This window comes from Microcaecilia unicolor, chromosome 7 (genome assembly GCF_901765095.1).
Source record: "Microcaecilia unicolor chromosome 7, aMicUni1.1, whole genome shotgun sequence".
In the NCBI taxonomy this organism is placed as follows: domain Eukaryota; kingdom Metazoa; phylum Chordata; class Amphibia; order Gymnophiona; family Siphonopidae; genus Microcaecilia; species Microcaecilia unicolor.
Window position 1 is genome coordinate 24279266 of NC_044037.1, and position 26572 is coordinate 24305837.

A 26572-nucleotide genomic window follows, 5' to 3' on the forward strand; every position below is an offset into this window, starting at 1 on the left:
CTTTCTACTCTGGAGTGGCAAATGCCATGAAGGATCATTGTAAGCCACATTGAGCCTGCAAATAGGTGGGAAAATGTGGGATACAAATGCAGCAAATAAATAAATGAATTAATTTTAAAAATGCATGTAGAAGGCAGAGGTACCTAGACCAGGCTGTGGCCACACCTGAACATGTAGGTCATCAAATGGCAACCTACAGGTTTAAATGATGTAGGACTGCAATTTAGCAAACCTACACTTGTACTGCTGGTATTGGAATCACAAAGGGGGGAGGATGTGATGATCACAGTTTGTTGCTTGCAGGAGGGGGTTGTAGTCAAGGAGTGCTGCTGATTAGGAGGGGGGTTGTGTTGGGAGAGTGTTCTGATTGAGAAAGGGATTCTGTAGGGGGGTGGTTAATGGTCAGGATTGTGACCTCTGGAGAGGGTGAGATTTGATTGAGTGGTACATAATTAGGCGCTGTAAAAGGGCATTTTCCTGCAGATTGCGCTAAAGAGGAGGTCTAATTTCCAACATCTTGGCTGACATAGACATGTATTCCCTAAAAGGAACAGGGACTACACATCTAGATTTCAATCCCACAACATGCCCCCATCCAAGACAGACAAACTTCTGATATGCATCACTAAAAATCAGGTTTAAATGTCTTTGCTGTGTACAAGTTTTTACATGTATATATCAAGAATAGGGTTCTACAATAAGGACCTATGTTAAAACAAAACAAAAAGCATGCATATGTAGGTTTTCTGTTCCATTTTTCAAATGCATTGTGGGTCATTAATAAGTAGATTGATACAAAAATATGTCAATGCAAAAACTGATGGAAACCTACTGCAACTGGCTTTTTCTCATTTAGTACTGTATTTCCAAAGTCTGATGTGAAATGTTATGCTTTTTTCTAGGACTGTTTTATTCGCAACTTTCATCTCATGACTGAGGCTTGATTTGGTGAAAGATGGAGCAGATGGACTGTAAACCCTACCAACCACTGTCAAAAGTTAAGCATGAGGTAGATCTAACTTATACAAGTTCTTCAGAGGACAGTGACGATGAGAAAAACCCTAGACAATCCTTTAACTCAAGAGAAACCTTACAGGAATATAACCAAGAGCTGAGGCTTAATTATAACAGCCATAGCAGGAAGAGAAAGGCAATAGAGGAACCCTCTCAAGGTATGTGTTCTGATTTTTATTCTACCAGCTAGGAAAAGGGTTATGCAAGAATTATTGAACCAACATTGAAATGGTACTTATCCCCCAAATTCCATAAATGGTGCTAAAAATTGTGTGTGCAAAGTTGGGCATGCGCTCAATTTGCCTGTGCAGTTTAATTGAATAAAAAGCCAATTAGCACTGATCATTAGGCTCTAACAATCAGTTATTAATTGTCATCAATTAAAATTTAAGTGCATGCATTTACGCACCTGGATCTGTATGGCTCCAAAAAGAGGGTGTGGCCATGGGATGGTCATAGGCAGATTGGGGGTGTTCCTGAAATTTATGCATACTGTTAAAGAACAAGGGGGGATCTACAACTAATTTTGAAGTGAGGATATACACCACGGTTTAGTTGGTGTAAACTTTTGCACCTAAAGGTAGGCAGGGTTCCCGGCATAAGCGCTAATCCCTAAACAGCTCCTAACTTTGAGCGCCATTTATAGATTAGAACTTATTGTGCTTTTTAGTTTGTGCTGATTTTTCTGTGCCATTTATAGAATTCAGTCCTGTATGTGCAGAGGGTAGTGTTAAAACAAGACACATTGCTGTCTTTCTAAAATACTGGTATACGTGGCAGAAATCATGCTTATCTTGCAGGTATCTCCATACCTATGATTTTTAAGCATACATGTAGATTAGCATACTTTATCATCTATGCGAGTACTTGCAACTTCTGGTAAAGTACGCACTATTTATTTATTTATTTATTTATTCATTCATGACATTTATACCCCACATTAGCCCGAAATAGACTCGAGTTCAATATTCAAGCAATAATGAGCACTAAGAGGGTAGTTTTAAAACAAGTACTGGTGCCAGTTGCCCATTGGTAGCTAACTGGGGGTCCCTTTTACTAAGGTGCCCTGAAAAAAGGGCTGCACTCGTGTAGGCGCATGTTTTGGGCACACACAGATCCATTTTTCAGCACGCCTGTAAAAAAAGGCCTTTTCTATTTTTGCCGAAAATGGACGTGTGGCAGAATAAAAATTGGCACGCGTCCATTTTGACTCTGAGACCTTACCGCCAACCATTCACTTAGCAGTAGGGTCTTATGCGTTAACCATGCGATAATCATCTACACGCCTAGAATAACAATTACCGCTCAGTTTCTGCTGTGCACCAGGAAATAAATATTATTTCCTGGCGTGTGTAGCGGATTCGCATCAAAAATGAAATTACTGCAAGGGCCACGCGGTAACCGTGGTAACTCCAAATTGATGTTAGTTGGGCACGCATAGATGCCTATCCAGCTTATTTTCAAAGGAGATCGCTGGCTATCTTCCGACATAAATCGGGAGATGGCCGGCGATCTCCTGAACCCGGCCAAATCGGTATAATCGAAAGCCGATTTTGGCCGGTGCCAACTGCTTTCTGTCGCGGAGCCGGCCAAACTTCAAGGGGGCGTGTCAGTAGGGTAGCGAAGGCAGGATGGGGGCATGGTACAAGATGGCCGGCTTTGCCCGATAATGGAAAAAAGAAAGCTGGCCTCGACGAGCATTTTGCCGATTTCACTTAGTCCCTTTTTTTCAGGACCAAGCTTCAAAAAGGTGCCCCAATTGACCACTGGAGGGAATCGGGGATGACCTCCCCTTACTCTCCCAGTAGTCACCAACTCCCTCCCACCCAAAACAAAAAAGAAAAATTTTTTTTGCCAGCCTCTATGCCAGCCTGAAATGTCATACCCAGCTCCCTGACAGCAGTATGCAGGTCCATAGAGCAGTTTTTTCTGGATGCAGTGCACTTCAGGCAGGTGGACCAAGGCCCATCCTCCTCCTATCTGTTACACTTGTGGTGGTAAATGGAAGCCCTCCAAACCCCCCCAAAACCCACTGTACCCACATGTAGGTGCCCCCCTTCACCCATAAGGGCTATGGTAGTGGTGTAAAGTTGTGGGTAGTGGGTTTTGGGGCGGTTTGGGGGGCTCAGCACACAAGGTAAGGGAGGTATGCACCTGGGAGCAATTTTTGAAGTCCACTGCAGTGCCCCCTAGGGTGCCCGGTTGGTGTCCTGGCATGTCAGGGGGACCAGTGCTCTACAAATGCTGGCCCCTCCCATGACCAAATGCCTTGGATTTGGCCGGGTTTGAGATGGCCGGCATCGGTTTCCATTATTGGCGAAAACCGATGCCAGCCATCTCAAACCCGGCCATCTCTGACATTTGGCCGGCCCCAACCGTATTATCGAAACGAAAGATGGCTGGCCATCTTTTTCGATAATACGGTTCGGGACTGCTCTTCGCGGCACCGGCCAAATAGATGGCCGGCGCCGTTCGATTATGCCCCTCTATGCGACTTAGTAAAAGGGCCCCTGGAGCACAAAAGGCATTCTTAACTTTATCCAGTTAGCTATGCGGGTATAACAATGAATATTGGTCCTACTCACATGACTTCCATGCACCGCTGATTTCTCAGTTATTCAGTGTCAATGCCTGGATAAAGCCCATCACTGAATATCCAGGTTTGAATTAGCTGGCGGTGGTCAATGTTTAAAGAAACGCTAACTGCCGCTGGCTGAAGATTGACTTATAAATCTGTATCATCATTCATAATTTATTTATTTTCAAAATTTAGAAAGCTAATTGTGCACAAGTAATACATTATTGAGCTGATTTTTATCCAGCCAGTATTCTAGTATATGTAAATGCTTGTGTAGTGCCATCAATAGCCATAGCGGATAATGCATAACAAACTCAAAGGAGATTGATTATCCTAATTAAATTTGGCATAACGCAATCTGAGAAAGAATGAATAAGGTATAAAGGGAAGAATTCAGTAGTTAATAAAAGTCATGGTGGAGGCAAAGTAAATACTTGTGGATGTAAATCATTCATGACTTAAAGAATCCTGCTCTTTGTTTTATTTTGTTTGGACCATCTGATAGAGTTGACGATAGTTTGCTTTTCAGAAAGGTACTGCCTTCGTATTTTAGCTTCTATGTTTTTCCTCTGTCAATATATCTGGTTTCATGTATTCAATAATACGTGGCAATTCTATAACTTGGTACATCAAGTTATGCGCATCGATGCCGCATTGTGAGTGCCAATTCTATAACGGCACCTTGGTGCCATGATTCTGTTATATAATATTAGTAAGTTGGTATCAATGCACCTACAATTAGGTGCACCCAGTTATGCCAGGTCTATGGCTGTTGCAACTTATAGTATTCTATAAGGTGGATGCACAAGTAGAAGACACACCCATGTCCCACCTACGCTCCACCCATGTGTATGCTCCCTTGCAGTTACAAGTTCTAGCACTTTTGAGTTTTCTTATAGCAGGGGTTCCCAAACTCTTTTTCAGTTTGCAGCAACACCTTGGCCACATGGGTCTCCGCAGCCCTCCGGCCACATGGGTCTCCACACTCCCTCCCGCCACATAGGTCTCCCTTTCCCTGCAGCCCCTTCTCTCACACCAGCACACCTCTGCCTTCCTCAAATTCCAGCATTGCTCACTACCTTCTTTCCTGCAGGTCCAGGTTCGCTGCTGCTTCCTTCTCCTTCCCCTGCTACCACTGCAGTGCTTGCAGCTTACATTTTCAGGCCGTCCGCAATTCACACAGGCACTCCGAGGCCTTCCCAGTCTGCCGCGCCCGGCCCTCTCTGATGCAACTTCCTGTTGCGAGGGCCAGACATGGCAGGGGGAAGTCCCTGCAGTGCCTGTGTGAATCGCTGATGGCCTGAAAATGTAAGCACTGCAGCGGCGGTGGGGAAAGGAGAAGGAAGCGGCAGATGCTGGACCTGCGGGAGGGAAAAGTAGGGAGCGATGCACCACCGCACCCCTGAGAGTTCACTGAGGCACACCACGGTGCTGTAGCACACAGTTTGGGAACTGCTGTCTTATAGAATAGTTGCTTAGTTCATTGGTGCACGTTAAATGCCAATTAAGTCACAAGTTAAGCACTCAATTAGTGCACGCACCCAGTTACAGAATTGGTGTTTTATGCTCTTTGTTTGCTTTAGGACCCCATTCTAATCTTTTTGGTAATTTCCTTGTTAAGCATTTTCAATTGATTATTTCCTAAAAGGGCAGACCTTATGAAAATGAGGATATTTCAGGTTCAGGAGGATGCTCAGCCTGTTTAAAATTCTCAGTATTGCTTGGTGAATAGTCTGAATGTGATATAATGTGAACAGTATAATTTGATCTTTTTGTAAGGAATTTGATAGTGTGTTTTATGGTTTTAGACTGTACGTGTAAATACAGGTAAAGCTGTATTACTTAAAGTTTTGTTTTTGAAAGAGAAGGGTGCCCATCTTTCGACGCAAATCGCAAGATGGTCATCCTTCTCAAAGGGTTGCCCAAATCGGTATAATCGAAAGCCGATTTTGGGCATCCCCAACTGCTTTCTGTCGCGGGGATGACCAAAGTTCCTGGGGGCATGTCGGATGCGTAGGGAAGGCAGGACTGGGGCATGCTTAACACATGGGCGTCCTCGACCCATAATCGAAAAAAAAGGGCGCCCCTGATGAACACTTGGTCCTTGGTCCTTTTTTTTGTTATGACCAAGCCATGAAAAGGTGCCCAAACTGACCAGATGACCACCGGAGGGAATCGGGGATCACCTCCCCTTACTCCCCCAGTGGTCATTAACCCCCTCCCACCCTCATAAACATTTTTTTTGAAAATATTTTGTGCCAGCCTCAGATGTCATACTCAGGTCCATCGCAGCAGTACGCAGGTCCCTGGAGCAGTTTTAATGGGTGCAGTGCACTTCAGACAGGCAGACCCAGGCCCATCCCCCCTACCTGTTACACTTGGGGTGGTAAATGTGAGCCCTCCAAAACCCACTGTACCCATATCTAGGTGCCCTCCTTCACCCATAAGGGATATGGTAGTGGTGTACAGTTGTGGGTAGTGGGTTTTGTGGGGCTCAGCAAACAAGGTAAGGGAGCTATGTACCTGGGAGCATTTTATGAAGTCCACTGCAGTGCCCCCTAGGGTGCCCGGTTGGTGTCCTAGCATGTCAGGGGGACCAGTGCACAACGAATGCTGGCTCCTCGCACGACCAAAGGGCTTCATTTGGTCATTTCTGAGATGGGCATCCTCCTTTTCCATTATTGCCGAAAATCAGAAACGACCAAGTCTAAGGACGACCATCTCTAAGGTCGACCTAAATTTCCAGATTTGGGCGTCCCCGACCATATTATCGAAATGAAAGATGGGCATCCATTTTGTTTCGATAATACAGGTTTCCCCGCCCCTTCACAGGGACATCCTGCGAGAACGTCCTCAGAAAAACTTGGGCGTCCCTTTCGATTATGCCCCTCTTAATGTATATAGTAACTTGCTGCATAAGCAGAACGATGGCTCCTAAATTAACTTCTTGAAAATGTCCTAGCACTGAGTGCCTAAATTTATGTACCTAGTTTCACTAAGCTCCCTACCAACAGGGGCAAATCTAGGGCCCTGTTTACTAAGCCACGCTATAGGCGCACAAACATTTTAGTGCGTGCTAAAAATAAGTGTTCGCTAATGCTAGAGACACCCAGTGGGCTCTTAGGGAGGAGGAGAGCGTTACACGCTTAGAACTGTTTTTCAACAATAGGGCACCTAGGTTTGACTCCTAAATGTAAGCTTTCCTGCTTAAATTTAAGGGTGCCCAGGTTCCTTTCTAGCGCCCCTAATTTTTAAGCATCCACAGTAATACCAGCCATAGACCTGGCATACGTACATGCACCTAAATGTAGTAGGAACCAGTGGCATAGTTAAGTGGGGCCACAAGGGCCTGAGCCCACCAAAAATTCATCCAGGCCCATGGTTATACTGGCGGGGGTCCCCAATCCCTGCTATCTGAAGCCTTGTTCAGCACCAGTTTCTGGTGCCGCCGCATTGCCGAGAGCAGGGCAGGAAATGTGACGATGCCGGAAACCGGAACTGGAGAAGGCTTCAGCTGGCAGGGGGGGTTGGAGACCCCCAGCAGCAAAGGTATTTGCTGCTGTGGGATGTGGCAGGGCGGCGGGGGGAGCGGTGACGTGGGGGGAGCGGCGAGGCAGTGGGGGGTGAGGAGGCAGGGGAGCAGCGGTGGGGTGGCAGATTAAAATGTGCCCCCCCACCTCGGGCACTGGCTCCTCCCACCGCAAGATCTGGCTACGCCCCTGGTCGGAACATGTAAGTTATGTCCATAATTGAGAGCCACACCCATGCTCTACCCTTGTGTAAGCTTCCTTTACATTTATGCACTATGGGGTCCTTTTACCAAGCTGCCATAAAAAAGGGCCCTGTGGAATTCATGCAGTCTGCACATATGCATGCAAGTACTAGTATTCTGGACATTTAAGTGAGAAAGGGGCACATAAATATGGGCACCTAGATTATAGGCTTGTCCTCTACACTCATTCTGTATACATTGCCCAAATTTGGGCACGGATCCCAGATCCACACGTAAATTAGTTAATTAGTCAATTAAGTATCAACAATCAATTATTGGTATTAACAAGCTTTTAATTGGCAGCAATTTGGAGTTATGCGTGCATCTGTCCTACTCCCTATTCTGTAAAATTCATACTTAAATTTCATAGCGTGAAACTAACTGCCATAAAAATATGACTTACCATTCTCTATAAGAGCCTCGGATGTTATAGCCAGGTCTATTAGAGTAGCATGCAGGTCCTTGGAGTAGTGTAGTGGTCGCTGCAGTGCACTATGGAGAGGGGCCTATCTCTCTCTATCTGTCACACTTGTGGTGGAAACCTCCCAAAGTCATCAAAACCCTATGGTACCCACATATAGGTGCTCCCTTCACCCATAAGGGCTTTTGTGGTGGTATACAGGGCAGTAGGTTTTGGGTGGGTTTTGCAGGGCTCAGGGGACAAGATAAGTGAGCAAAGGTGAGATGTGTACTTGGGAACATTTTTATGAACTGCACAGAAAGTGCCCCTTAGGATGCCCCATTGCTCTCCTGGGATGACTGGGGGACCAGTCTGCTAAAAATGATGGCTCCTCCTTCATCCCAATGCCTTGATTTCCTACGTTTTGCACTTATTCAGTTGTTTTTGTTTTTTTTTTCTTTTTTTCGAAAATGGACCAAAAAAACAAAATGTTCAAAGCACAAAACCTTGTTCAGAACAGTATTTTGGAAAAAAAAAAAAAAGACTGTTTTCTTTTTCAAAAATGACCTTTTTGGACGTTTTGTGCAAAACGGCCAAAGTCGGACTTAGACATCATATCGAAAATGCCCCTCCATTTGTTATAATGTTTTTATTTTGAAGCTGGAGTCGAAGTCAGTTTATTTTTACCAACATCAACTCCGAATTCCGATCCCACCCAAAATTGCTTCCAACTCCAACTCCATGACTCTGACTCCGCAGCCCTGCACGTGAGTTCCACCCATGCTCTTCTTAGACTCTGCATATGTGCATGTCTTGCTGTAAAACATGTTCTATATAAGATATGTACGTGTTTACAGTATAGCACTAAGGTGGATTTTTGGGCATTTACATGCACACATATGTGTGTATATACCATTCTAATCATTTGTATACACAGTAGGCATGTGAATGTTAGCCAGAACTTTATAGAATTAACCCCTTTGTGTCATTAACCATCTGAGATTAGACCAAAAATATCTTTTTTTTTCAGTGCACTTCTAAAACATTTCAGTACAGACTATTTGAGAAATCCGGCATTGTAAAAAAGATGCATACATTGTTAAAAAAACATGCTAGAATGAAATATACAATATGCATGAGCAAACAAAATGAAATAAACAGCATTAAACTGAAATGAAACATTATAATAACAGAATAGATTTTCTTTTCCATGCGTACTCCTACACAAATGCTCCAGATCCAGAGTTAGCTTCAAATTAGCACCACCAGAGGAGAAAGGCATGGAATCAATCCATGAATCCTAGAATAACTTTAAGTGACAGGTGAAGATGGGAAGGCAAGGTGTGAGAAAAGATAAGAAAACAGACTCAACATGATAATCCCTACAAAGTGATAGTCATAAAAGAGGAGATGAGTCATAAAGGCGGCATCTGATCAGACAGATGACAGAAGTGGAGGCAGCAGAAGGGAGTAAAAGAATCATCACTCAAAATATTAACTGAAAAGCAAATATGAGAGATTTAAAAAAAAGTTTCACACAGTTGTTTTTATATTCCAGTGAATTTTAAGGAATTTTATTAAATAATTGTACTTATCTCTGAAGGTTTGATTCTCACAAGTAGTTTGCCATAGATACAGATTAATCCCTCAGCGCCCTATTTCCAAAATTTGCCCTTTCTTGCAATTTTTCATTCCTTATGTCTCATAAGAGTTGCTCTATGGAGTCAGGCCAAGAGTCCATCTAGTCCAGTATGCTCTTTCCAACAGTGGCCATTCCAGGTTACAAATACCCAGCAGAGTCCCAAATAGTGCAAAGATTCCATGCTACTTAATTCCAAGAATAAGCAGTGGCTTTCCCCAGGTTTACTTTAATAACAGTTTATAGACTTTTTCTCCAGGAATTTGCCCAAATCTTTTTTACACTTAACTACATTAACTGCTTTTCCATGTGATCTGGCAGTGAGTTCCACAGCTTAACTATAGGTTAGGATAAATATTTTTTGTTAAATATGTACTACTATATAACTTCACGGAGTGCCATCTAGTCTTTTGTACATTTTGAAAAAGTAAATCATCGATTCACTTGTATACTTATTCCATTCCATTCAGGATTTTATAGACCTCAATCATATCTCTCCCCTCAACCACTGAAGAAGCTGAAGAGCCCTAACCTTTCTAGCTTTTCCTCATATGAGTGTCCTTCCACGTCCTTTATCATTTTTGGTCACCTTCTCTGTACCTTTTCCAGAAGTGGACACAATGCTCATGGTGTGGTCTCACCATGGAGTGATACAGAGGCGTCATAATGCTCTGATTTATTTTCTATTCCTTCTCTAATATTTTCTTTTTTTTTTTTTACTTACCTTTTACTGATAAACAATATAATAATACAAGCAAATTAGTGTCCAGCAGAAACACTGAAATTGAACCAGAAGAAATCAGCAGGAAATATTTAACACTATAGTAAGCAAGAAAGGTCCACAATATATGCCATGGCCAAAACCCCCTCCCCAGTAAATAAACATAGAAAAGAGTAGAATAGGCAGCAACCAGTAAAAAAGGTAATCCCACTCTCATGTCTAGTAAGTGACCCAGATAATCAAGTCAAGCCAGAAATCACCATTCCAGACCTCTGCACAGCAAATAGGAGTGCCAAACTCTCTGGAAAGCACCCATATTAGCATTCTTCAAGGCAGTCAATTTTGTCATTCTAGATAGGATTCCTTTGTGATTGTCCCACGCACGTTTGAATTCCAGTACAGTTTTCATCTCTACCACTTCCCGTAGGAGGGCATTCCACATATCTACCACCCTTTTCATGAAAATATACTTCCTGACATTAGTCCTGAGTCTGCCCCCCTTCAACCTCAATTCATGTCCTCTAGTTCTACCACCTTCCTGCCTCCGGAAAAGGATTGTTTGCGGATTAATATCTTTCAAATATTTGAACGTCTGTATCATGTGACCCCTGTTTCTCCTTTTTTCCAAGGTATACATGTTCATGTCGGCAAGTCTCTCCTCGTACGATTTGCAACGCAAACCCCATACCATTTCCGTAGCTTTTCTTTGCACCGCTTCCAGTCTTTTTACATCTTTCGCAAGATACGGCCTCCAAAACTGAACACTATACTCCAATATTCCAATACAATATTCCAATACACAATAATCCAATAATCCAATATGCAGTTTTGTTAACTAGTTTATTACCATGGGTTGCAAGGTTGCACTTGGGAAATTTAGTGGGTTAATCCGTCAGTCCCCAAGTATTAAAGGCCACTGAGGAATATTTTTAAACAGACTAATTCTAGCGCAGTGGTTATTATATTGGCTGCTGCGATAACAATGATTAGGCCTGTATTTATAAACTATAATGAAAGGAAATAAAAGAAAAGAAAGACTGAGGTAGAAAAATCAGAGACAGATTGATTCCCCAGAGAAGCAGCACATTAATTACAAAACTTGAAATTTAAATGCATCTCTTTATTAAATCAGCAAGCAGGAAGAGCGCTGTGCTTACAAAGAGCCAGACATTATGTAGAAAATAAGAATGAATATCTTTTGGTACATTTTCCTAAGGCTAGAAAAAAAAATACAGAGAGGTTACAAAGCTTCAAGACTGAGGAAGCTGAGATCCTAATTAAGAACAGAGAGATTGTTGATTATTTTAAGGATTATGCTCCAATTTGTATTCTTCAGATGCTGTGATGTCTGCTATGATTTGGACATAGCTAATATTTTTCATCCAGTGCATAATTAAGCTGTGGAATCTGGTGCCAGAGGATGTAGTCAAAGCAGCCAAAACAGCGGTGTTCAAAAAGAGGTTGGTTTATTTAGTTTTTGCTCACACCATTTTAAATAGTAGCTCAAGGTGAGTTACGTTCAGGTACAGTAGTTATTTCCCTGTCTCTAGAGGGCTCACAATCTAATTTTTGGCCACCCAATATTCAGTCGGCGGCAATCAGCGTTTTGCTGACCACCACTGGCGGTTAAATCCAGATATTCAATGCTGAGCAATATCCAGGTTTCAGCATTGAGTATCCAGTTCCCGAAGCTCGCTAATGCATGACTGACTTAGGGCCCTGTTTATTAAGCAGTGTTATAAGCGTGTTAATGTTTTTACCGCGCATAAACCATGTACATGCGTTAAACATGTATGTGCCTACAATATCCCTATAGGCGCCTACATGGTTAGCGCGTGCATGCTAAAACCACGAATGCACCTTAGTAAACAGAGCCCTAAATATGGTATCCAGGAAAAATATATACTTAAGGAAATAATTCCTAACAACACTTGCCCTAAAATTAAACTACTGTATTACTGAAGTAAATCGATTTTTTTACTCGTTCCAAAAGTACAAAGACTAGGGGACACTTGAGGAAGTTATGTAGAAATACTTTTAAAACAAATAGGAGGAAATATTTTTTTCACTCAACGAATAGTTAAGCTCTGGAACTCTTTGCTGCAGGATATGGTAACAGCGGTTAGTGTATCTGGGTTTAAAAAAGGTTGGTCAAATTCCTGGAGGAAAAGTCCATAGTTTGCTATTGAGACAGATATGTGAAACAACTGCTTGCCCTGGGATTTGTAGTATGGAGTGTTGCCACGATTTGGGTTTCTGCCAGGTACTTGTGACCTGGCTTGGCCATTGTTTGGAAAACAGGATACTGGGCTAGAGGGACCATTGGTCTGACCCAGTATGGCTACTCTTATGTTCTTATGTATTTAAGCACATCACTAGTCTTTTGTTTGCTTCACCTTGGAATATTAATAGGTTCTGATACATTTAATTGGCCAGAATAAGATTTCTCCAAACATTGTTGTTCATGAAATTCCGAGACCACATAGGTCCCTTTCAATCACATTTTAACTTCTAAAATCCATAATTAGTAATTTTTTTCTAAATAAAAACTCAAAACAGCTCAAAACACTGCAGCAAGGTTCATATATAAAATCTCTCGTTTTGAAAGTGCCTCCCCTTTATTAATCAAATTATACTGGCTTCTCATCAAAGCGAGAATTACCTTCAAATTATGTACCTTTATCTTTCGAATCCTAAATGGCACAGCTCCAGACTATACGGTACCATTAATAAACTTACCTCAAAGAAACACTAAATATGAGGCAAGAAATTATCTCAGACTACACCTCCCAAATTGCAAAAAAGTGATCTACAAAACTGTCCACTCTGCAGACTTCACTTACCTAGGAGCCAAATGGTGGAACTCCTTACCACCCAAAATATGAAATATACATGAATATACTAGATTCCGAAAAATCCTCAAATCATTCCTATAAAAACAAACCCTCACAAAGAGCAACCATATCTCAGACAATGAATTATTATTACCTGAATTGGTTATTACTGTATTTACCATTATCTTTCTCTTTGCTTCATGTACTTATATTGCCTTTTTAAAGTAGGTATCTTTGCCCCATTGAAAGCATAAAGACTCATTCTTTTTGTGACAATGGAGGAACTTAATCATTCCTTATTGTGGCCTCATTATTTTTTTTCCATCTAAGATAGTGCAGACCCTTTTCTCTCAACTATATTTCCACAGTGCTCATCTAACTTTCAACCTGCCTTCTAAAGTAACAGCAGATTGTTGATTGCCTCAGCAGGAGGCATTTTAATGATGTTTCTAGGTAGACCAGCTGTACATAAGTACATAAGTACATAAGTAGTGCCATACTGGGAAAGACCAAAGGTCCATCTAGCCCAGCATCCTGTCACCGACAGTGGCCAATCCAGGTCAAGGGCACCTGGCACGCTCCCCAAACGTAAAAACATTCCAGACAAGTTATACCTAAAAATGAGGAATTTTTCCAGTCCATTTAATAGCGGTCTATGGACTTGTCCTTTAGGAATCTATCTAACCCCTTTTTAAACTCCGTCAAGCTAACCGCCCGTACCACGTTCTCCGGCAATGAATTCCAGAGTCTAATTACACGTTGGGTGAAGAAAAATTTTCTCCGATTCGTTTTAAATTTACCACACTGTAGCTTCAACTCATGCCCTCTAGTCCTAGTATTTTTGGATAGCGTGAACAGTCGCTTCACATCCACCCGATCCATTCCACTCATTATTTTATACACTTCTATCATATCTCCCCTCAGCCGTCTCTTCTCCAAGCTGAAAAGCCCTAGCCTTCTCAGCCTCTCTTCATAGGAAAGTCGTCCCATCCCCACTATCATTTTCGTCGCCCTTCGCTGTACCTTTTCCAATTCTACTATATCTTTTTTGAGATACGGAGACCAGTACTGAACACAATACTCCAGGTGCGGTCGCACCATGGAGCGATACAACGGCATTATAACATCCGCACACCTGGACTCCATACCCTTCTTAATAACACCCAACATTCTATTCGCTTTCCTAGCTGCAGCAGCACACTGAGCAGAAGGTTTCAGCGTATCATCGACGACGACACCCAGATCCCTTTCTTGATCCGTAACTCCTAACGCGGAACCTTGCAAGACGTAGCTATAATTCGGGTTCCTCTTACCCACATGCATCACTTTGCACTTGTCAACATTGAACTTCATCTGCCACTTGCACGCCCATTCTCCCAGTCTCGCAAGGTCCTCCTGTAATCGTTCACATTCCTCCTGCGACTTGACGACCCTGAATAATTTTGTGTCATCGGCGAATTTAATTACCTCACTAGTTATTCCCATCTCTAGGTCATTTATAAATACATTAAAAAGCAACGGACCCAGCACAGACCCCTGCGGGACCCCACTAACTACCCTCCTCCACTGAGAATACTGGCCACGCAATCCTACTCTCTGCTTCCTATCTTTCAACCAGTTCTTAATCCATAATAATACCCTACCTCCGATTCCATGACTCTGCAATTTCTTCAGGAGTCTTTCGTGCGGCACTTTGTCAAACGCCTTCTGAAAATCCAGATATACAATATCAACCGGCTCCCCATTGTCCACATGTTTGCTTACCCCCTCAAAAAAATGCATTAGATTGGTGAGGCAAGACTTCCCTTCACTAAATCCGTGCTGACTTTGTCTCATCAGTCCATGTTTTTGTATATGCTCTGCAATTTTATTCTTAATAATAGCCTCCACCATCTTGCCCGGCACCGACGTCAGACTCACCGGTCTATAATTTCCCGGATCTCCTCTGGAACCTTTCTTAAAAATCGGAGTAACATTGGCTACCCTCCAGTCTTCCGGTATTACACTCGATTTTAGGGACAGATTGCATATTTCTAACAGTAGCTCCGCAAGTTCATTTTTTAGTTCTATTAATACTCTGGGATGAATACCATCAGGTCCCGGTGATTTACTACTCTTCAGCTTGCTGAACTGACCCATTACATCCTCCAAGGTTACAGAGAATTTGTTTAGTTTCTCCGACTCCCCCGCTTCAAATATTCTTTCCGGCACCGGTGTCCCCCCCAAATCCTCCTCGGTGAAGACCGAAGCAAAGAATTCATTTAATTTCTCCGCTACGGCTTTGTCCTCCTTGATCGCCCCTTTAACACCATTTTCGTCCAGCGGCCCAACCGACTCTTTGGCCGGTTTCCTGCTTTTAATGTATCTAAAAAAGTTTTTACTATGTATTTTTGCTTCCAACGCTAATTTCTTCTCAAAGTCCTTTTTTGCCCTCCTTATCTCCGCTTTGCATTTGGCTTGGCATTCCTTATGATCTATCCTGTTACTTTCAGTTGGTTCTCTTCTCCACTTTCTGAAGGATTGTTTTTTGGCTCTAATGATTTCCTTTATCTTACTGTTTAGCCACGCCGGCTGACGTTTAGTCTTTTTTCCCTTTTTTCTAATACGTGGAATATATTTGTCCTGAACCTCCAGGATGGTGTTTTTAAACAGCATCCACGCCTGATGCAAGTTTTTTACTCTGCGAGCTGCTCCTTTCAGTCTTTTTTTCACCATTTTTCTCATTTTGTCGTAATCACCTTTTCTATAGTTAAACGCTAGCGTACTTGATTTCCTAGTTTCACTTCCTTCAATGCCAATATCAAAACCGATCATATTATGATCACTGTTATCAAGCGGCCCTCGTATCGTTACCCCCCTGCACTAGATCATGAGCACCACTAAGGACTAAGTCTAGTATTTTTCCTTCTCTTGTCGGCTCCTGAACTAGCTGTTCCATGAAGCTGTCCTTGATTTCATCAAGAAATCTTATGTCCCTTGCGTGTACAGATGTTACATTACCCCAGTCTATATGCGGGTAATTGAAATCCCCCATTATTATTGTGTTGCCCAGTTTGTTTGCGTCCCTGATTTCCTTTAACATTTCCGCATCCGTCTGTTCGTCCTGGCCAGGCGGACGGTAGTACACTCCTATCACTATCCTTTTCCCCTTTGCACATGGAATTTCAATCCACAGTGATTCCAAGGAGTGTTTTGCTTCCTGCAGAATTTTCAATCTATTTGATTCAAGGCTCTCGTTAATATACAATGCTACCCCTCCACCAATCCGATTCACCCTATCACTACGATATAATTTGTACCCCGGTATGACAGTGTCCCACTGGTTATCCTCCTTCCACCAGGTCTCAGAGATGCCTATTATATCTAATTTTTCACTTAGTGCAATATATTCTAACTCCCCCATCTTATTTCTTAGGCTCCTGGCATTCGCATATAGACATTTCAAACTATGTTTGTTGTTCCTAAGTACATCATGCTTAGTACTTGACAGTATTAATTGGCAATCTTTTGTCTGATTTTTATTGTTATTTAAAGATACCCGATCTACTACAATCTCTTTTGCAACCTCACTATCAGGATACTCTATCATTCTAACACAGCACAGTAACATAGTAGATGATGGTAGATTGCCCAGTTATTCCTGTCCACACCACAAGGATGTTTTTACCAACCAGTGGCATTTCTCTTATTCAAGACAATTTTGTTTTATTGTTCTCCTTTGTACATCACCACGGGCCTTTAAAAATGGAACGCAGTTCTTTAATGAATGAGCCTTGACAAAAAGACCCGACACGGGCCATGTTTCGGTGACCAGCACCTACGTCAGGGGTCACAGTGATGACGTGGAAAACTTGGGGAATAACTCGAATATATTCCTCTCATGTAGTAAAAGCTAGAAAGCAACAAGGCACTTTCACTTTCTGTATCCAAATGTTGCTTTGTATATTGTAGAGGAATATATTCGAGTTGTTCCCCAAGTTTTCCACGTCATCACTGTGACCCCTGACGCAGGTGCTAGTCACCGAAACACGGCCCGTGTCGGGTCTTTTTGTCTAGGCTCATTCATTAAAGAACTGTGTTCCATTTTTAAAGGCCCGTGGTGCTGTTTTTTTTTTGTTTGGACTTTAGTTTGTACTTTGTTCCCTCTCTTTTGTTATCTCCTTTGTACATCAACATCTTGTGTAGGAAAGCCAAGATCAGCTTAACATTTTGATTAGGCTATTGCCTGGGACTGTATCTTCCAAGGGGTGGAAAAAACAAACAAACCTTTAGTCACACAGATTGAAAGAATCAACTAAAAGTGCATTCTTGTACACTTTCATGCATTTCTGTAAGATGGTTTAAGTAGGGATTTTATTGATATTTTCATAACTGTGCTAGAGAGGGTGTGGGTATGAAGGCTCCTTTTTCATATGTGGTAGAGCTGCAATTATGTATCCTCCCTTTGGTCAGATCAGTGGCGTAGCCAAGGGTGGGCCCGGGTGGGCCCAGGCCCATCTACTTTGGGCTCAGGCCCACCCAGTAGCAACATACCTATGATGTGGCTGGCAAGGGATCCCCAAGCCCCACTAGCCGAAAACTCCCAACAACTGTCCCTCCTCCATACCTTGTAAATAGCAGATCTTTGCCTGCAGTGAGCAGCGACTGATACACACTGCTTGAACTGGCCCCACAGCCTTCCCTCTGATGTATTCCCACCTATGCGGAAACAGGAAGTTGAATCAGAGGGAAGGCTGTGGGGCCAACATGAGCCATGTGTATTAGCTGCTGCTCGCTGCCGGTGAAAATCTGCTATTTTCAAGGTATGCATGGGAGGGGGATATTTGAGAGACAATATGGCATGCAGGCGAGCGAGGGAGAGACCAAATCACTTGTTGGACAAGGCAGAGTTCTTCTGCCCACCCATCTTGGGCCCAGGCCCACCCAAAATTGGGCGTCTGGCTACGCCCCTGGGTCAGATATGGGTAATTTAATTATGACCATAACCAGGAAGGCTTTTGATATTTCTCCAGAGTGTTCTTTATTAAACCTATTTAATACTTGTGGGAAGGACAGGACTGCACATTTTATTCTTTTTTTTTTTTTGCCTTCTTGCAACAAATAAGTGCATTGCACGCAGTTGGCGGAATGTAGTACCATCCTCAAGAGACAGAGAGGGGCATAATCGAATGAAAATGTCTATCTCCATGGGCGTTTATCTCCGAGAACGGGTCTGTGAAGGGGCGGACCGAACCGTATTTTCGAAAAAAATAGACGTCCATGTTTTATTCAACAATGTGTGAGCTGGGCGTTTTTGTTTTTCAGCGATAATGGAAAATGAAAGCGCCCAGCTCAAAAACGAATAAATCCAAGGCATTTGTTCGAGGGAGGGGCCAGGATTCGTAGTGCACTGGTCCCCCTCACATGCCAGGACACCAACTGGGCACCCTAGGGGGCACTTTTACAAAAACAAAAAAAAAGGTAAAAGAGCTCCCAGGTGCATAGCACCCTTCCCTTGGGTGTTGAGCCCCCCAAATCCCCCTCAAAACCCACCTCCCACAAGTCTACACCATTACTATAGCCCTAAGGGGTGAAGGGGGGCACCTACATGTGGGTATAGTGGGTTTGGGGGGCGGTGTGGAGGGCTTTCATTTACCAGCACAAGTGTAACAGGTGGGGGGGGGGGATGGGCCTGGGTCTACCTGCCTGACGTCCACTGCACCCCTTAATAACTGCTCCAGTGACCTGCATACTGCTGCCAGGGAGGTGGGTATGACATTTGAGGGTGAACATAAAAAGTTGTGAAACGGCATATTTTTGTGGTGGGAGGGGGTTTGTGACCACTGGGGGAATCAGGGGAGGTCATCCCCGACTCCCTCCAGTGGTCATCTGGTCATTTAGGGCACTTTTTGGGGCCCTATTCGTGGAAAAACAGGGTCCAGGAAAAGTGCCCTAAATTTTCGCTAAAAACGCATATTTTTTTTCCATTATCGGCGAAAGGCGCCTATCTCTGATTGGCCGATAACCAAGCCCCAGTTCCGCCTTCACCACGCCTTTGACACGCCCCCATCAACTTTGTCCGCATCCGCGACGGAGTGCAGTTGAAAACGTCCAAATTCGGCTTTCGATTATACCGCTTTATTCGTTTTTGTGAGATAAACGTCTATCTCCCGATTTGGGTCGCAATATAGGCGTTTTTCTTTTTTCAATTATAAGCTGGAAAGTGATTCAAAAATTACTGGACATCTCTTCAATGGAATGTATTGCAGCATATCGGGGCCATAAACTACAGGTATACCTGTCATTGTGGGATCCATTTCATCAGTGGTGGAAGCTGCAAGCTGGACTAAGGGACTTGGACATTGATACTTTCAGTCTACTATTTAGGTCAAGTTAGAGCTCTGGACTCGGGGGGAGGAGCAAGAGGGGGGACTCCTGGAGGGGTTATCCTCTTACTCCTGATAACATTTTTATTGATCATGTTGAGAATTATTCTATGGAATTCCGTAAATCTGGTAACCTAATAATGAGAATGTTCTAAAAAAAAAAAAATTGAAATAACCATAACTGTTACATTTTAGGGGCCCTTCTATGAAGGTGCAGTGAAAACTGGGCTTAGTGGACTTTCCCATTCAGTAAGCTTAGATTTACCTCAGTATTAAAGTTGGGCATTTTCTTTTTCTTTCAGCAAAATAAATATGTGGGAGCCCTTACTATCTCCTGTTAAGGAGGTGCAAAGTTCTCCTGCATTAACCCTGCATTATCCAGTTAGCATGCGCTAATGCGGACGTGCTAGCTGGATGATACGGAATCACATACCCCCTCTTAAAAACATTTTTCAGAAAAAGTTAAAACGTAGTGCACATAATCAGGCAAATCACCACTTAGGCACGGTGTATAGCACAGTGCTTGGTGCCGGGAACCATGACTACATTTAGGCGTGACCATTTATACCAATGAAAATCAGGTATAAATCCCCACACATAAATTAGGAGCAGATTCCCCTAATTCTATAACAATCCACACAAAGGGCCAGATCCTATATATGGTGCCTAGAAAATCAGTGCGGAAAACATTTCCACCTAAGCGTTTTCTATAAGGGGTGCCTAGATTTAGGCGCGGTATATAGAATATACCTAATTGATATCCTGGCACCTCCATTTACACCAACAAAAATGTAAATGTGGCGTAAATCCTGACGCATAGATTTAGGAGCATTGGGCCATATTCAATAACTACATGCGTAAATTTTGGAATTCCCATGAAACACCCATTTTCCCCATCCATATCCAGGGCCGTGCCGATGCGGTAAGCGAGGTAAGCGCCGCAGGGGGGCGCCCACCTCTGGAGGGCGCCGCCGCGGTGCTTACCCTCGCCCCGGCGCCCCAGCCCAATCGTGGACTTCTTCAGACTTCCCTGCTGCCCTCACAAGCGTAGCGCTTTTGTGAGGCAGCTCGGGCTCTCCCTCCTTCCTTCCTTGGTTCCCGCTCTGGCTCCCCGATCGGCAGCCCCCCCCCCCGTGTGTTTTAACCTTTACTCTCCGACGTGGCAGCGATGTCAATCAATGAAGAACGTAGAACAGACTCGCTTCCAGCTTCTCTCTTCACAGTGTCCCGCCTTCAGCGTCAGCGATGATGCACTTCCTGTTCCCGCGAGGGCGGGACACTGTGTGAAGAGAGAAGTTGGAAGCGAGTCTGTTCTACGTTCTTCATTGATTGACATCGCTGCCACGTCGGAGAGTAAAGATTAAAACACGCGGGGGGGGGGGGGGGGCTGCCGATCGGGGAGCCAGAGCGGGAACCAAGGAAGGAAGGAGGGAGAGCCAGAGCTGCCTCGCAAAAACGCTGCAGCCTGCCACATGTAGGGGGGAGGGCAGGGGAGAGGAGAATTGTTGGCCATGTATGGATGCAGGGCAGGGAGAGAGAAGAAATCACTGGACAGGAGGGGAGAGGGCAGAGCAGGGGAGAGAATTGCTGACATGGATGGATGGAGGGGAGGGCAGGGAAGAGAGGAGAATTGCTGGGCATAGATCGAGGGGACAGGGGAGAGAGGAAATTATCTGGAGATAGATGGAGGAGAGGGCAGGGGAGAACGGAGAGTTCCTGGACATGGATGGAGGGGAGGGCAGGGGAGAGAGGAGAATTGCTGGGCATAGATCGAGGGGACAGGGGAGAGAGGAAATTATCTGGAGATAGATGGAGGAGAGGGCAGGGGAGAACGGAGAGTTCCTGGACATGGATGGAGGGGAGGGCAGGGAAGAGAGGAGAATTGCTGGGCATAGATCGAGGGGACAGGGGAGAGAGGAAATTATCTGGAGATAGATGGAGGAGAGGGCAGGGGAGAACGGAGAGTTCCTGGACATGGATGGAGGGGAGGGCAGGGAAGAGAGGAGAATTGCTGGGCATAGATCGAGGGGACAGGGGAGAGAGGAAATTATCTGGAGATAGATGGAGGAGAGGGCAGGGGAGAACGGAGAGTTCCTGGACATGGATGGAGGGGAGGGCAGGGAAGAGAGGAGAATTGCTGGGCATAGATCGAGGGGACAGGGGGAGAGAGGAAATTATCTGGAGATAGATGGAGGAGAGGGCAGGGGAGAACGGAGAGTTCCTGGACATGGATGGAGGGGAGGGCAGGGAAGAGAGGAGAATTGCTGGGCATAGATCGAGGGGACAGGGGAGAGAGGAAATTATCTGGAGATAGATGGAGGAGAGGGCAGGGGAGAACGGAGAGTTCCTGGACATGGATGGAGGGGAGGGCAGGGAAGAGAGGAGAATTGCTGGGCATAGATCGAGGGGACAGGGGAGAGAGGAAATTATCTGGAGATAGATGGAGGAGAGGGCAGGGGAGAGAGGAGAATTCTGGACATGGATGATGGGAGATGGGAAGATGGGATCCTGAGATGGGAAGGCGGTAGAACAAGAGGACATGAAATGAGATTGAAGGGGGGCAGACTCAAAAAAGATGTCAGGAACCAAGTGTTCTTGTAATAATTTGTTAAAACTTATAAATAAAATAATTAAAAAAAAAAAAAGATGTCAGGAAGTATTTTTTCACGGAGAGGGTGGTGGACGCTTGGAATGCCCTCCCGTGGGAGGTGGTGGAGATGAAAACGGTAACGGAATTCAAACATGCGTGGGATATGCATAAAGGAATCCTGTGCAGCAGGAATGGATCCTCAGAAGCTTAGCTGAAATTGGGTTGCGGAGCAGGTGGGGGGAAGAGGGGTTGGTGGTTGGGAGGCTAGGATAGGGGAGGGCAGACTTATACGGTCTGTACCAGAGCCGGTGATGGGAGACGGGACTGGTGGTTGGGAGGCGGGAAATACTGCTGGGCAGACTTATACGGTCTGTGCCCTGAAAAAGACAGGTACAAATTCAATATAAACTCATATCTTGGGCAGACTAGATGGACCATGCAGGTCTTTTTCTGCCGTCATCTACTATGTTACTATGGATGGATGAATGGGGACAGGGGAGAGAGGAAATTTTCTGGAGATGGATGGAGGAGAGGGCAGGGGAGAACGGAGAGTTCCTGGACATGGATGGATGGATGGAGGGGAGGGCAAGGGAGAGAGGAGAATTCTGGACATGGATGGATGAATGGGGACAGGGGAGAGAGGAAATTTGCAGGATATGGGTGGATGGATGGAGGAGAGGGAAGGGGAGAATGGAGAGTTGTTGGACATGGATGGATGGAGGGGAGGGACGTCAGGAAGGAGATGCACATGGATGGAGGGGAGGGAAGAGAGGAGAAATGCTGGACATGGATGGAGTGGAGGGCAGGGAAGAGAGGAGAATGTTGGACAAGGATGGGGGGAAGGAAAGATAAAGGAAGGAGATGCACACGGATGGAGTGGAAGGGAGAGAGGAGAAATGCTGGACATGGATGGAGGGAAGAGAAGACAAAGGTTGTAGATGCACATGGATGGAGGGGAGTGAGAAGAAATGCTTTATATGGATGGAGGGGAAATTGCTGAATTTAAAGGCTGGATTGGAACACTTTGAGGGCAGATGTTGAAACTGGAGAAAGGATAGGGTGGTAGACAGGACGCATAAGGACACAGAAAGATGGTGGACATGATGAGAGAAAAAAATATCAAATGGAAAGAAGACACTGGGACCAAAGCTAATAGAAAAACTAAATGCTCTGACAGCAAAGGTAGAAAACATTTTTTATTCAAAATTTATTAATTGGAATATGTCAGCTTTTGGAAATGTACATCTGTGATATTTTGCATGTAAGTTTCAATGTTTCTAGTATTGCTGCATGCTGAGTCTGACTTCTTGTATTTTGCCTTCATATCTGTTAAGCCATGTGTTTTTCATGTGTGATCAAGATGCAGTATTCTGCTAGTGTGAAGTATTTGCAGCCCTTTTTGTTTTATTTTGGTTTCACTAGGTTGTGTACTGGTGTTTTAGAGCCCGGTGTAATTATAGTGCTGCCTTTCCACACATAAAGGTTGTAGCTCGTCCTGTCCTTGGAATTAGTGCTGTTATGGTTTGGTAAGGCTATGAGTGTGTTTTGCACAAGTTTGTATATAGTGTTTTGCAGTGGAGAGATTGTGTGTTGGCCTTACTAAGTTGGCACCAAAACACCAGAAAGGGTGTACAGCGTAAATCATGACACACTACCTCTTGAAGGATCTACATATGGTCGTTAATAAAAGGAGCTCATTGTGAACACTAGCCACCCTAAAAGGGTGTTTTTTGGCTCTACACGTATCATGATATTATGATCCCTTGTTTCATATTGTTGACGGTCTGCATTTTCCGTATGGGTGGTATATTGGTGTATTAGGTTCTGCCCAGTGTAATATTTATGGTACAGTAAGGTTCTGAGTGTGTTTTTGCACAAAGTTGTGCCTAGTGTTTTGCAGTTGAGCGATTGTGTTTAGTATATGCTTTGAGCAACCACTTTATTCTTTGACATATGATACATATCTAATATCTAAATTTAATAAAAGGTATTAACTGTGACTTTTATTTTTACTTATTTTTTTTCTGTGTGTTGTCAAACACTTATGGAGGTAAGCTCCGCCCCTGGCCCACCCCTAACCCCGCCCCCTTTAGCCTCCCCAAACAGTTGGGCCACCGACCGCCTATGGCAGGCATGGATGGGAGGGCAGCAGCAGGGCCCAGGGAGAGGACAAATTGCTGGAAGTGGAGGGGAGAGAGGAGGATTGCTAGCTATGGATGCAGCAGGGAAGGGCAGAGAGGGACAAGGATGGACATGGGGGCCCAGGGAGAGGACAAATTGCTGGAAGTGGAGGGGAGAGAGGAGGATTGCTAGCTATGGATGCAGCAGGGAAGGGCAGAGAGGGACAAGGATGGACATGGGGGCCCAGGGAGAGGACAAATTGCTGGAAATGGAGGGGAGGGGAGAGAGGAGGATTGCTAGCTATGGATGGAGGAGGGAAGGGCAGAGAGGGACAAGAATGGACATGGATGGGAGGGCAGGACCCAGGGAGAGAGAAGAAATTGCTGGAAATGGATATAGAGCAAGAAATGAAGAAGAAAGGAGAAAAGTAAAGAAATAAATTAGCCCTGGAAATGGAGTTAAGAGGACAGATAGCAGCAGACTCAGATACTGGGCCAGCATGATCGGAAAAAGAAAGTCACCAGACAACAAAGGTAGAAAAAAATCATTTTATTTTCATTTTAGCGTTTGGAATATGTCCACTTTGAGAATTTACATCTGCTATCTTATTTTGCAATGTATAGCAATTTGTTTCTAAGAATATTGCTGACAATTCCTGTCAGTGTGGCAAGTGGTGAGCGATCATTTTCACCGGGGGGGGGGGGGGGGTGCCAACTGATAGTCTGCAGGGGGGCGCCAGAGACCCTAGGCACGGCCCTGTCCATATCCATGCCCCCTTTTGCCTGCACACATCAGAATTTAGGCGCAGTGCATTACAGAGTACGGTTAGCAAGTTATATGTGTAAATTCTAATTATTACTCCCAGGCCGCCGGCGCTGCAGTCCCCGGTCTCACCTACCTGCCCTCTGTCCACCACCTGGCCCCCTGCATTCTGGACTTTATGATTTTTGCATGCTGGTTGGAGACCTGGAAAACCCAGAGCAGGTTGTGAGTTGGATTTGTGGGAGTTTTTCTTCTTTCTTCCTATGGCTGGTTGAGTGGGTGAACAACCTGACCAGGTAACTCCACACCCGTCAAAGCAAAATCAACTATTTTATGGGTGGTCCAGGGACAGAGTCAGCGGGTAAGTGCCCATATTCAGGGCTTAACTGCATAAGTTAACTGGACAAATAGAACGGCATAAAACACAGTTTAACTTATGCAGTTAAGGGGATAGATTCTATATATGGTGCCTAACAAATCAACACCAAAAAATACCCGCATAAGTGGTATTCTATAAGGCGTGTCTACAGTTTGGCGCAGTTTATAGAATAATCGCTTAAGCAGAGATTTTGTGTGTAAATTTAGACATGAGCATCTGCACCAGTAAAAACATGGTGCAAATATACCCATGCCTAAATTTACGTGCAAAGCACCCATATTCTACAATTACACATATAACTCCCGATTGGGAAGCTTGCCAGGTGCCCTTGGCCTGGATTGGCCGCTGTCGTGGACAGGATGCTGGGCTCGATGGACCCTTGGTCTTTTCCCAGTATGGCATTACTTATGTACTTATGTACTAACTCAAAAACCACATTCCCCGTTCCACCCAGAAATACCCACGACCCTCCCATTTTCACACCCCCTTTTTTGGGTAGTGGGAAATTTTAGGCATAGATCCTGCTCCTAAATTTGTGCATGTTAGTCCCAATTAAATCTAATTCATGTCAATAATTTCTTGTTAAAAAGCCAATTATTGCCACTAATTGGCTCATTCAATTGCAGGCAGAAATTGGGTACATGCCTAAATTTATGTGCACAATTTTTGACAACTTTTATAGAATCAGGGGAAAAATATTAAATTGCTGTTAATTCTTTATATTATTATCATCATTTGTTTAGCATTAGATATTGTATGCAGTGCTTACAGAGACACGTAAAACAGAATATCTGCTCCTTGGAGCTTGCATTCTAGTCAAGACAGAAACAAGACATACAAAAAAAGGGAGGGTTGAGTTTGAATAGCAAGGGCTGTATTTGAAAGAGCTAAACCAGGTGAGTTGTGAATGGTGTTATCTGAAAGGGAAGCTTTATCTGAGAAAGCTGCTAGGAATGAGATTTTGTAAGAGTGTATATAAGAAAAGCCAGCTGATCATGAAGGAAGGTTGAGTAATATGATATCGAGAGAATTCCACTTGGCTCCAAGATTGATTACAATTTTAAAGTTCTCGGCAGATATATGCAATATACTAGAAAAAGAGAACAAGGGATATGGTATAAAAATTCAAAAGTTAGTTAAGATGGAGCTTAATATAGGGGTCCTTTTACTAAGCCATGGTAAGAAGTGGCCTGCAGTAGTGCGAGTGCGTCTTTTGGATGTGCTCTGGGCCATTTTTTACCGTGTCTAAGAAAAGGGGCCTTTATTAAGGGGCCAGAAAATGGACGTGCCCAAAAATTGAAACCAGTGCACGTCCATTTTCAGCCTGAGACCTTACTGCCACCCATTTACCTAGTGATAAGGTCTCACGGGCTACCTGTTTACCGCCGGGTAAGCGG

The 26572-nt window shown here is 44.1% G+C and overlaps 1 protein-coding gene across 1 annotated transcript in view; it reads left to right on the forward strand.

The window, feature by feature from the left end:
- Positions 1 to 955: 955 nt before the first annotated feature.
- The window catches only part of TENM1 (teneurin transmembrane protein 1), a 696753-nt gene continuing 671136 nt past the window's right edge, over positions 956 to 26572 (forward strand). Inside the window, exon 1 of the mRNA XM_030210273.1 lies at positions 956 to 1172. Coding sequence (XP_030066133.1) covers positions 956 to 1172 — 217 coding nt within the window. The remainder of the gene's footprint in view (positions 1173 to 26572) is intronic.